Here is a 12,984-nt window from a genome sequence, read left to right on the forward strand (position 1 = left end):
TTTTCTTTGTCTTCTATATTGGGTAAACACATCTGTTACAACCAAAAAAAGGAGAATCATGCACTCCCACTTAAATCTTATGTACTATTCTAACAGTTTCATCTGTGACATTGAGGTGTAAGGAGTTGTTTTTTCTTTCTCTCTTTTTCTTTCTCGTTTTTGTTACTTATAAGAACCTCATTCATGACCTGACACAATATTTTATGAAGTCAACAGAAAGGCTGTCACTGTTTTTAATGAGCTTTGGATCAAGCCCTCAGTTTTTCATCAACACAGAATAAATCCTTTCACTACAGACACCTATGTGACATATACCGTATGAAGGTCCAAACTCTGTCACTCCTCAGTTGGCTCAAGATTTGAAGTCAACACTAGCAGCAAAGGGGAGAACTTAGGGACCATCAAGACTGATATTAAATGTCTCATATATCTTTGTTTTGGGATGTACTAGAACGGGAGATTCAACCATCATTACTGAATAGTGTGCAACAGATTATTGTGCCTTTCAGAGCACCGCATATGAGGAAAGCAAGGGTGGGAGAGCAGGAGATGAGGTTTTTATCACACACGTTCCTAAACCAGGCACCATTTCCCCATGTCCATTACCAAGCTTTTAGAAGGCACAGCCCCTATCTTCACTACTCTTGCACAACTCTTTACAGTGACGATAAACCCTGATTTCACTTGGAGTTTAAGTGAAACCTTAGATATCAGATCTGTTATTGTGTTTGTCTTTGCTAAAGAGAGTTGACAAGTTTTCCTAAAACACATGCAGGTTGGTATTTTGCCATCAAGAGAAAAGCCAAGAGATCTGTTTGAAGCACGGTGCAATCCTGCAAATGTGTTGATTAAAATGAGCTTTACAGTTTTTTTACGTGCTATGCACAGTGCATAGACTATTACATATTGATGGTACTGGAAAAAACTAATGAGTAGGTATGTAATTCCATAAAGGAAAAATTATGTTAGAAATAAATATAGGATATCTTTTCAAAAAGACCAGGTGACCTTTTTGCTTTGAGACTGACACAAAGCAGTCTCACTCAGCAGTACAGTAACATTTTGAGACATCTGGAGGTTGAAGGAGTGGTGTAACTATACAGCCCTTCTTGGTTTTGGCTTTAAAAGTCTACATATTCAAGGGATTTTAGATCCTTTTGCTCACAGCATTTTTGGTCAATCTTGAAAGAAAGTAAGAAAATGACAATTATGTTGTTACGCACTATTTCCTTATGTGGACATGGGAGGTATGTAGTGAGAGTATTGGGTGGAATAAACTGAATTGCATTTAATAAGATGGAGAGTAGCCGCACAGTGAGCCAGCTTAGAACAGCTAGTAAAACTAGACTAGTGTATTTACAATGGACTGACATATCTCCCTTTGACCCATCTCCATAGAAAAGAAGTGGACAGCTTGTAGTGACTTTACAAATGAAAGATCAAGTGCACGCACAATTTGCCTGCTATATGCTGTTGTTAGGATACAAGTTTTAAATGGAAGATATCTGGATATGCTGCTATTTTAGTTCAGAGGAAATTTGCTGGTGATGAAGTTAAGTACCTGACTGCTAAGTTGTTTTAGATTACGACACTTGTTTAAAACAGATTATAGATTTTGTAAGTGCACACTGGATATAATGTGCAAAGATTTCTACTCTTAAGAGTTATACATTGAGCATTATGCAAATAAGCCATTGCTTACTTAGATGGTAGACTAATATCTTTTTGTCCTGACATGACAAGTAAAGTATGTTTCCATTTGTTGTCCCCATCTGTCACAAGCTGATAAACCTCAGATCCGTAAAAGTCTTATTTGAATGTATTTGTTAATCGTTTTGCTTCGCTGGGCACAATGACATATCATATAGTGCGTATCATTTTCATTGTGTAAATAAGGAGCTGCATTTTTTTGTCAGTCATGAGATAACTGAAATTACTTGATTTCTTCTCCACATAGGCCCAGTTTGGGAAAGCATTTGGTTCAACTCATCCCTGTTCCGCACATAACAGAAACATGTTCTCCAAGCATATGCTTAAGAACTCATATCTATCTTGAATAGATATGCATTTCTGAATCAGAGCTATGGTATTTTAAGTCACTGCATATGCAATTATGTTATATTCTGTGTTGATTGCACTATATAAAAAGCACTAATATTCCGCTTGCTGCAAAATTTTCAGAGATAAAGACCCCTTCATGTTGAAATGTAGTCTTGTTTGTTTCTATGATTCCATTTGCTATATGAGAACATCTTGATTTTTGTAGAGCATATGATTTCCATGTGGGTTTGCATTGGTGCAAGTGAGCTAATTATCTTTATTTCTCTTTTACAGCGGGAACAACATATATCTTTAGCAAAGGTGGTGGACAAATCACTTACACGTGGCCTCCTAATGATCGGCCAAGCACTCGTGCGGACAGACTGGCAATAGGGTTTAGTACTGTTCAAAAAGAAGCTGTGTTGGTACGAGTGGACAGTTCTACTGGGCTCGGAGATTATCTAGAGCTGCATATCGTAAGTATTATTAACAAATGCAAGATATTTCTTCTTGTCTTGATTGTTCTTATATTTGTGTGGTTTTAATTCATTTGATTTTAATGTAGATACAGTAGTTTGTTAATGAACCTTTTAGGGTCAACAGTGAACTAAATGATAATGGCTTATAGCATACCATACTGTACAGGGTCTCAGACATTCTCAAAATGCCTTTTACTTTATACAGTGCTACTTTATATGGCTTTTCAATTAAAAATCATACCGTGATACCTGTACAGATATAGCAGTTTAATGCAATCTAATTACATAAAACAGGATTTAGCAATGTCAGGGGAAGGTACATTAATCCTGAAGGATTTAATCTGGAATCTTCTGGGGGAATTACAGTGTACCACAATTGACTGTGCTTATTGTTAATACTAGAATTTATCCTCTGATTTCGCCGTTCCTTTGTGATGATAAATCTTAAGCAGAAAGCAAGATTGTCAAGCTAGGAAGTCTAAAAAAGTAATTTCAGCTGCCTTAAAGCAAATAACTAGCAATCAAAATTGAAAGCATCTGGATTTTTATGGCAACATAAATAAATGATCAGTTGAGATAAACGTAACTAGGGCAATATAAAATTTTGTTGTTTAGATTAGTCTCAACTTTGTTAATGTATTAGTTTGATTTTGATTTAAGAATCTCTCTATTTTCAGGAACAGAAGAGTTCCTTTTGAATGAAATTACTTATTGATCTATAACCAATTACACTTTTACCCTCAGAAAACATTCAGCAGTGATCATTTTCAAAATTAGGGGGAATTACGGTATTCAATCTTCCCAGGCTCCTTATTTCTGTAAAGGCACTCTTGCATTGTGGACCAAGGTGATTTTTTTTAGTTTACTGGCTTGAGTAAATAAACAAAGAAAAAGGCCTTAAATAACATTCATAGGTTGTCTACACCCTTCTCTTACATTGAAACGCATGGACAAAACGGCTGGCTGGTATTGTACAATCTTAATTTAAAAATGTGAACAAAGCAACTTCTCCCAGGTGCCAGAAAAACTGAAAGCCTACATTTTTCAAGGCAAGTATTGTGTTGCTGAAGAGAATTTAAAAATTTGCTTTCCAAAGCCACGTGTAACGTCAGGTGCCTAGCCATCACTTTCCTGTTTCTTTGCAATCTGAAACCAGATCCACCCACTGTGGTCAACAGTGTTACTTTCTTCTTACAGTGTTTTCTTTTTCATTAGCATATTAAGGAATGTTTTTCTTGTAGTTTTACTATATCTGAAGTCTATAAAAAACATAATATTCCTGCAATCTTCTGTCTAGCCTTGGTTTTTCCATTTTAAAACAAACATTGGGTTCATTAATTATGAGTTGGAGATCAAAAATTATTGCCTGCTCATTAAGTGTTTTATGGGGTTTTTTTCCAAATAACTTTCTTATACCCATGCTGTAGCAACAGATGGTAAAAATAAAAGAATAATTGAGAGTCTTCTATGGTCAGAAACACTATCCCAGTTTAATAGGGATGGGGAAAATCATAAATTATACTTTACTGGTCTTTTGAAATTTTTGTGAAGCAGCAAAAGGCCTTTTATCATCATGCTCTGTGAGGTGATCGTGGCATCCTCCTATTGTCTTTGCAACAGACTTCGGGAACCTCCCTGAAGCCTGCTCTACTTCAGAGCAAAATCTGTGATAACTGTGCAGAAATGTCACTGGAACAAGGTCTGGCCTTCTGAGAGCTGCTTCAATGTAGTCTTTCTGTACAGTGGAGACACTAAGGGATTGACCTGAAATCCTAAGACATCTGGCAAGGATTTTTTTAAGGGTCGTCAATGTTAGATAAAGCTTGGAAAACTGCTGGGATATAATTTCCCGGAATCTATTTCAAATAAGGATAGTATTCAAAAGAAAGTTGAAAGGCAGTATTTTGAAAAGCACTTACGGTACCAAAGAACATATATCTTATTAAAGTCAGTGGAACTGTAGGCACTTCTGAGAATTTTACCTGAGACCTATTTTAGCTCAGCAAGATATTGTGAAACATCACAGTTATAAAAATGAAGAAGAACGTAGAAACGGAGAGGCCTATATATATGTTATATTTGAAAAATAGTTTATTGGATCGAAGTTTTTCAATATTGGCAGCTGCTGCATTAAACTATCTGTAATAAAAGTAGTAGAAGGGTTGTGTCATTCAAAACTTCCTCTTGCACCGATGTTGAGATGCCACTAAGAATGTCTCATCTACTAAATAACCAGAAACATGCAAAAGCTGTGAATAGTGGAAGGAGGAAAAACTGGAAGGAGGGAAGAGTCTAATTCTGCATGTTCTTTTGCATGCACCCACTCACCTGTTTGTATAATGAATATGCATGAGCAATAAATGCCTGTGAACATTGAGATGTACTGTGCATGGATAACTTACCTGTGTTATAACAACGATAACATTGTAACAAGGATATAGTTGTGATTTAATTATGCTGGGATTCAGTTTTACAGTATGATAGAAATCGGTTGTTACTGACTTTTCATTTTACCCAGGAGGTCATTAATCACTCAGATCCTCCCCAGTGACAAAATTTGGGACAGACGTGTAAGGATAGGTTTTAAGTGTATTTTCAGCAGAATGGTGGCAAAGAAAGTTTGGAACTATTGCTTTGAGTTAAAAAATTTTAGATCATAATCCTCAATAGCATGTTGGGGAGGGTGCTTGTTTGGGATGTTTCAGAACAGAGCTATGAGATGGCTTGCTCCTAACCTTCTTGATTCTAGAAATGGAAGAGGAAATATGAGTTTGATTATGGTACTTCAATGTGTGCTTGCCCTCTTTATTATTCTGTTTACTTAAAGGCGATGTAAACCTAATAATGAAATCAAGCTCATAACAAATTCTGATTTGGAAAATTGCTACTTGATCATCTGAATCACAGCTTTAGTGTTAGGTTAGGAACACATTTATTTAAAGTAATCATTTAACCTCCCCAAATAACCATTGTTAATATGAGAAGCATTTAAAAAAATGTGTAATCTGCATTGCTACCAGATGCTTTACAGTTCCAGTGCAAATATTTAAAATTCCAAGATAGATTATTATAAAACTCCACCTGCACTGTGGCAGCCTAGATATAAAGGACTGGTTGTGTCTATGATAAACATGCACCCCTGTGCTTCAAGAAAGGGATGTTAATGTGATTTAGTCATCCAGAGATGCAGCAATTAGTTTTCCTAGCAATCACTTGACTTCTGTTATGGAAGTGGTCTCCTGTGCAGTCTCTGCTGGGACATCTAGTTCAAGAGGAAATAGATATCATGCCTAAAAGTGTGCTGCCACTTTCTTCTCCTGTTGAGAGATAAAAGAAGGACAGATAGCTCTGAGAATTGCTATAATCCTCCTTTTTTTCCCCCTTTTCTTGGCATGGTCTGCATCCATCTCCATGCCAAATGGAAAAAGGCGGCAGCTTATTCACGCAGTGTTCTGTTAATCACCATGTGCACTTCTGTGCTTGGCTTTTTCATTGACTTCTAAAGCCTTTAGGTAATTCTGTCAGTGATTCCTGTTCCTATCTCTGCTCTTCTTCTCTTCCCATCCTCTTCTCCCAAGTCATTAGACAGAAAAGGAGAGAGAGAGAGAGAGATCATCATCTTCCACAGGCACTGTGCTGTTGCTGCCTCAAGTTTCCAGCTTTTCTATGGTGAGGGGCAAAGTGAAGTTAGGCAAAGATACTGCCTCAAAGGACTAAGAAATCCTGTTCAGTGGCTCTTTCGGGCAATGTTGGTAGTACAGCAAACTGGCATTCTCCTGTGTGGCACAGGTAGTATTTGCTCTGCTAATGAAGACAAGAAGGATAGATTTCCATCAATAGACTTAAACCATTTTTTAAAATTGTTTTAAGTATAAATTATGCCATGTTTTCATCTTCCATTGTTAAAATGAAAGACTTTAAACTCTAGCAAAATTTAACACTTTGTATGCCTGATGGAAGGAGTCAGCAGTTTCTGTGTCCTCCTTGTTTGTGTCATTTGTTTTAAAATCAATGTATTTGGGGAGCACAAAAACTGCGTGTTTTTATGGTTACGGCTGATTTTGATATTGAGAACAAGAAGTTTGTATGGGGGATAAGGCCAGCAGAGCATTTCAAATCTTACAGCTTTGGCGTTCCAGAAAAGACACCTGGCCGACGGGACGCTAGCTAGTTAAGCTAAACTGGGCTCACTTCCACCATATCAAGCAGGGCGAGGAATTACTAATAAAGCTCAGTTACAGATATGGATCTGCTGAAGTAGGTGAAGTGGTGAAGATCGTTCTGATAACAAACATCCTAAGGTTTAAAATAAGGAATAAGGCAGATGTGGCAGCATTTTGAATGTTGTCCTAACCCTCTTCTGGGGAAAGCTGGGGAAAAACACCCTGTAATTCCAGCGAGAAAAGAGTGACAATCCTACCTAGGATATAGTAAGCATACCAAAAAAAAAAAGAAATTAAACACAGGGTAGATTGTGGTAGATATTTTTTATTTCATTCTCTTTAATGTTATTAGGAAAAAATATTATAGGGAAAATGTAAACCAATAAGGTTAATACTATGACAGGAAAGCATGGAAAACTATTTAAAAAGGTTTGGTAATATGTTACCTGAAAAAGTATGGTATGATTAAGGACAGATAGTATCCATATATGCAAGGTGTAACACAATTAACCTGAAATACTCTGAAGATGCAGCATTACTGGCATGATAGATTAACCAGTATTGTACTTAGATTTTCAAAACATGTTTGTGAAGCCTTCAGAGTTACAATTAATGACTGAGGTGAACAGTCATAGGAGAGAAAATATTGTATGTCTTACAGAAAATTGGGTTTTGGATCATGAATAATTTCAGTCTGTGCTTTTTGTCCCAATTATTTATATACTACATCTACTAAAATATATATTGTGAGAAAGGCATTTTTCATTTGAAACTTTTTCCATGAGGAAGATGTGGATAAAAATCAAGTGAAAGCTTTTGTGAGTTTTTGTCAGCTTTGGTTCAAAAATTCTCTTGGTTTGAAAGGAAGTTAATGCTTTCCCATTTTCTCAGCTATTTATTCAGTTTTTGTATATGATATACTTCATTTTTTATAAACTAGGGAAATATTTAATATCTCCAAGTGAAACGTTGACTTTTGTGTAAAAAAAAAATTGATATCAAGGGGGTTTGATTTTCAGCTTTAAGTTAATGGAAAATTCTGCAAAACTCCTCTCTCGGCTTTTTTCCTACTCATTCTTTGGAACTTTTGGCAAACTTAAAAGGACTATTATTTCCTGCTCCCCTCCCTCTGTCTCTTAGTTATACATATGCAGTATTCTTCTGCACCAGGCTTTTAATAGCTGACTCTGTTAGATTCTATTGTACATATACATAATATATGGATAATTTTAATTTATGCAAGTATAATGACCTTCCCTCAAGTGAACAGAAATAGTAAAACTCAAGTGAGGATCAGACTTCTGTGTTTGAGCGTACCAGAGAAAAAATTGTAGAGTCTTAAGATAAATGAATTTGTTATTCTCTTTTGAATACTTCACATGTCTTGGGCTTAATGCCTAATGGAAAGTCGATTGAAAGATTCCTATTGACTTAGTTGTATTTGGATCAATGCCTAGAGAGTTGGATGTACTTTCAGTGAGATTGATGGTAAAAATACCTTTGATTTTAGTGGTTTGTATTGGAGCTAATTAATTTTCCCTTGAAGAGTTTAATAATCTTTAAAAAAAAATATTCCCAGAATAATGTTTCTTCTAATAATCATCTTTCAAATATGGAATTCCTTATTATTATATGCGTTATCTGTGCAATGCAAAGATTTGGTAAGGTCACTGGTGGCTTGTATATGCATGAAACAGTAATGAACTTAAAATCAAATTATTCACATCCAAGAAGGCTAAAAAAAAAGCAGAACTAGGTTTCAGAAGTCTGATATTTTAGAAGTGCTGAGCATGTACATCAGTGGCTAAAGTCAATGGAAGCTGAATATAGTCAGCACCTCTGAAAATCAGGCCATCATCTTATCAGCTAAGTGGGCATCAGGGATCATTCTGGAGCCCTGGAAAGGCTTTGGATCATTATGTTTATCAGAGTTGTTATATTTAATATTCTGCTACCTTGAGGCACAAGAAAATTTCTTAAGGCTGATGTTATCTAATCCAGAATTCTACTAATATTTGATATTTCCTCATTATGCTTATATACATGATCTTTATTTGTGATTTTTTTTCCTCATTAATATATGTGTATGGAAGATGCTATAGGAAGTTTAACTGTTGTGGGCAGTGATTGTTCTTCTCTTTGGGGACAAAAAACTCAGCGACCAGACTATGTGTTAATCTTTAAACTGAAGAAAAATTACTATGAAGGAAGGATTTCCAGGCTTGCTTATGGGTTTGAATAATGAAAAGCAGTACAATCAAAAAAGAATCATTTATGGGATTAGACAGGCAGGTGAGAATGCAATTCAATGTACACAAACATTAAGTTAATTAGAATGGGAGCAATGAATTAATCTAGGGAATTTGTGCTAAATGCAGCAATCATTTACCTCGCTGATCAGGTTAAAGATCTAAGTTTGTAGGAAAGAAAATAAATAAATCACTGAAATGGTCAAGCCATGCCTTGAAAACATGCAATTAAGTTATTCTTTTGTATTAGCAGAGACATAGATTAAAAAAACTCTGAAAAGGGATTTTATGATATAAGCTGTTTGTTAATGCCTCATCTCGAATACTCTGCAGTCTGTTATTGCGCACTGAGCCACAGTGGTCTGTTCTTGCCATAAACAGGCCAAATTGCTGAGAGAAGGTTATGGAAATGTGCTAATTCTGGCACAGAACAGACCGATACCTTACTGTATGAAAAATATGAATGGAATTTGGACAGTCGATATAATTAAACAGTTCGGCTACGTCTGCCATCATGGAGCGCTGCAAGGAGAAATCCTGATGCTGGCGTTGGAAGGTCCATTATACCAGCATGGCAGGTATAATCTGATCTCCCAGCTGTGATTTCCTGGTTCCCCAGCCTAGAAATGTGCTTGAGGGAAGCAACTCCTTTCATCTTCTTTCTCTGTCTTGGGATAAATAGAAGTTCTCGCTTCTTCCTCTACCCAGCTAATAACTCCTTTATGCATCCTGCTCCTTTTGTGCTTTTGGGAGGATAAAAGCTTCATTCCCAGAAAACATGCTGTATGACGGGGTCACCACCTGCCAACCCCTTGGCAAGAGAAAATTGCACAACCAGTAGGACCTAAGTTCTCAGCTAAAATACCATGTGTCAGTCGCAAAATGCTCCAGCCCTCAACACTGATGAATCTCCCGAAGTGCTTTCTTCTAGCAAAGATGTAGAGCCTGGCTGAGGGTGAGTAGATATTTAAAACACTTCTGGTGGCCCCACATATATTAGAATCATCTGATAGCAATATGGAAGGAATTCATGTGGCCATGGCGTTGTATGAAATGATCTTGTAGACCAGATCGTGGACTCTAAGATCCCTTCTGATCTCGCATATCTCAAGATTACACGGTAAATTGAATCCCTCTGTTGGCTGAACTGCTTAAGATCCAAAACTTTGTCATTGAATTTGGTGGCAAGTCTTCCTTTGACTGTACTGTTGCAAACTGTACACAAATGGGACTTTTGATCCAGCACGAGGAGAGAACATAAACATGGAACTTAGTTTTCCTGGGGCCTTGCTAAACTTTAAAAAAATGCTAAAAAGAATAAGAATAGAAGGGGTTTGGGCTGAGTCATGTTATACTGATAACAAAACCTGTGCATTTTTAAGAACTGAAGTGGACCAATTTGGAGAGGCAAGCAAAAGAGCAAGCGTATTTAATTAACACAAACTTGAAGAGGCTCATGACCTCTTCATAAAGCAGCTCTTATTTTCCACATTGTTACTTTTAAAGCTCTGAAGTACTGTATGGATTACGTTCCAGGGTTCTTTCTTTCTCTTCCCTTTCACTCGTTCCCTACGTTGTTTTTCTGCCGTGTCCTCAAACATAAATTGATGTGCTGTGCATACTCGGCAGTCCCAGTGAATCCCAGTGAAAGCAGGTGGCAACCTCCAGGGGTGTCGGTGATTACAGACCTTTTCTTTCCCACAGAATGAGGCATACCGTATAGCTAAAGGAACAGAGGAGTCACTTCAGATGGTGACTGTATGGTGTACTCACATGGAAGACCTTCTTGATGAGGACCATTGATTAGTTCTGTTTAATTAAAGAACAAAAGCAGCAAGAACAAAGGAAATAAGCATGTCGCCAAAATTAGGAGACATATCCTTTTGTGACTAGGTTTTTTACCTATAAATACCAAATTTCTGGCTTCAGAAAGGAGGACAGAAGAATTAGTTTCTAATGTACAGATAAATAAAGAGTCCATCTTTCCTCCATGGCAGCACCTTTCCTAGTTAACATTATATTCTCCCATTGATGTTTTAGATCCATCCCAGTCTAATCATGTCCTTTTAATCCAAAATTCCCTGCACTGGTTACTAGCCAACATCCTTACATATGAAGGTTACAGATATTTTAATAACTTGGCACCAACTCTTCCAGAACATTGCCATGTATAAAAAGAGCTGATGAAAAATTTAGCAGACATTTTAGCAACCTTATTAAGATTTAAAGAATACTTGACTATTTGCAATAGCAGAACAGTTGAGATGTTCACTGAAACCTGGCTGATCACTCAAAGGAAGGACACTGAATCATAGGAAATCATTGCGATTATTTGGAGAATGAGAGCTCTGGATGACTGTGGGTCACTTCCAAGAGCTAGCCACTTTTGTCCATCTATCCTACATGGGTACTTCTCTGCTTATTATATCTATTGTATATTTTATTAAGCATATACTGTTTGTTATATCTAGTGATATAACAGAGTCAGCCCTGATAATATTTCCTAGCTTGTTACTGCCTAGTTCTCATCTAATTTTAGAGAAGCACAAAAAGATTTGCACTCCCTCCTCCCTGCTAGGCATGCCTGGCTCAAAACCAAGTGGAAGGCATGTTACCCAGGGCGTTAGAAGCCATGACAGTGCAGGGTGTAGGCAGGTTGTAGGCACTTTGGGCTGACAATGTGTGGTTTGGAAAAAAAAAGGACAGACATGAGCAATGGCATCACTTTCAGAATATCCTAGACTATGCTTTCAGCTCCTGATGGCAGCTTGAATAAGAGAGAGTGACTCTCAGATTGCTATGACCCATTGAAAGAGGACCAGGTTTGCACAGGACAGATCAAGGTTTGTTTCTTATGAATATAAGCCAGAACCCAAGATCTGGCCCATTAACTCCCTGTCTTTTAAATTTATGAGCTCTACGTGAAGATAAGGATATAGTCTGCACTGCAGCACAAAGTACCAGTGTAGCAGTTTTTCAGTGAACATGCAGTATGAACAGTATCATTTTTAATACCAGTCAGAGAGATTAGCCTGTTGATGCAGAACAAGGCTAGGGGAAGAGTGCTGCTGGTGGCCTGAACGGATTCTGATCCTAACTCCAAATAATTCTCATCCCACCATTTCCACTATTAATTTGTCCGAAGAAACTGCAGAAATATGAGTAAGTATGAGCAGGACCTACATCAGGCCAGAAAACTCCTGCTGGAAGGTGAAAGGTGCAGAGGCAATTTTCCAGAGCCTGCTGCTTTGCTTCAGTCATTTGTTTAAGTAAACATCGCTATTATAGTTAATCACTTTCTGCTAATAAGGAAAGCTCGTCTTAATACTATTCTGTTTTTGTGAGATACTACCTTAATTGTAACTCATAATTAGTTAATTAGACCACTTATTTAATTCAGGTTTTGCTCTGTGATGCCTCAGTGTCATCACCAAACTAGAAACTTGTTTTAATATTTAATGCTAGTTTGCTTTTTTTCCTTCCAGAGTGTTTTATCATCTTGAGCCTTTCTCACTTTTCACTTACACCACTGTGTCAGTGAGGAGTACCTATAGAAAAATCCGCGAATTTCATCTGGTGTACCGGATGGTAGAACTGAACACACTGGCCCTGGTTCCTACTTTCATCCAATTTAGCTATTTAACTTTTATAATCTCTGACACTAACTCATTGCACCAGGGCCGTGCAGGACATAGAGCCAGAGCAGGGAATTTATCTGGATTTCCTGAAACCCAGATTAACAATTATATCTTCATCTGCGTTTCAGTAACGTGCCTGTGCTGTCTAATCATTTTCTCTCTTACCTGAGCATGACATGCTTGACATCAGTGCATCTCCACTGATGGTATGTCACTGAGCAGCCTTTTCCTTTCTCTCCCAGCATCAACCATAGGTGTATAATATTTTCCTTCCTTACCAATCTCGTAGTGATTCTTCCCGTTCGACAGTGGGGTGCTGCCGCTCTTAAGGCTCTTTTTGTTTTTTTGCTGGTCCCAAGAATTTCTGCAACAATAACAGACAGGATAAGGATTTAATGAACTGATATTGTCAATG

The 12,984-nt window shown here is 37.2% G+C and overlaps 1 protein-coding gene across 1 annotated transcript in view; it reads left to right on the forward strand.

Moving 5' to 3' along the window:
• The first annotated feature begins 1,240 nt into the window (after positions 1-1,240).
• The window catches only part of LOC104084369 (neurexin-1-beta-like), a 127,622-nt gene continuing 115,878 nt past the window's right edge, over positions 1,241-12,984 (forward strand). Inside the window, exons 1-2 of the mRNA XM_009588178.1 lie at positions 1,241-1,247; positions 2,335-2,516. Coding sequence (XP_009586473.1) covers positions 1,241-1,247; positions 2,335-2,516 — 189 coding nt within the window. The remainder of the gene's footprint in view (positions 1,248-2,334; positions 2,517-12,984) is intronic.

Source organism: Fulmarus glacialis, unplaced genomic scaffold (genome assembly GCF_000690835.1).
Source record: "Fulmarus glacialis isolate BGI_N327 unplaced genomic scaffold, ASM69083v1 scaffold2022, whole genome shotgun sequence".
In the NCBI taxonomy this organism is placed as follows: Eukaryota; Metazoa; Chordata; class Aves; order Procellariiformes; family Procellariidae; genus Fulmarus; species Fulmarus glacialis.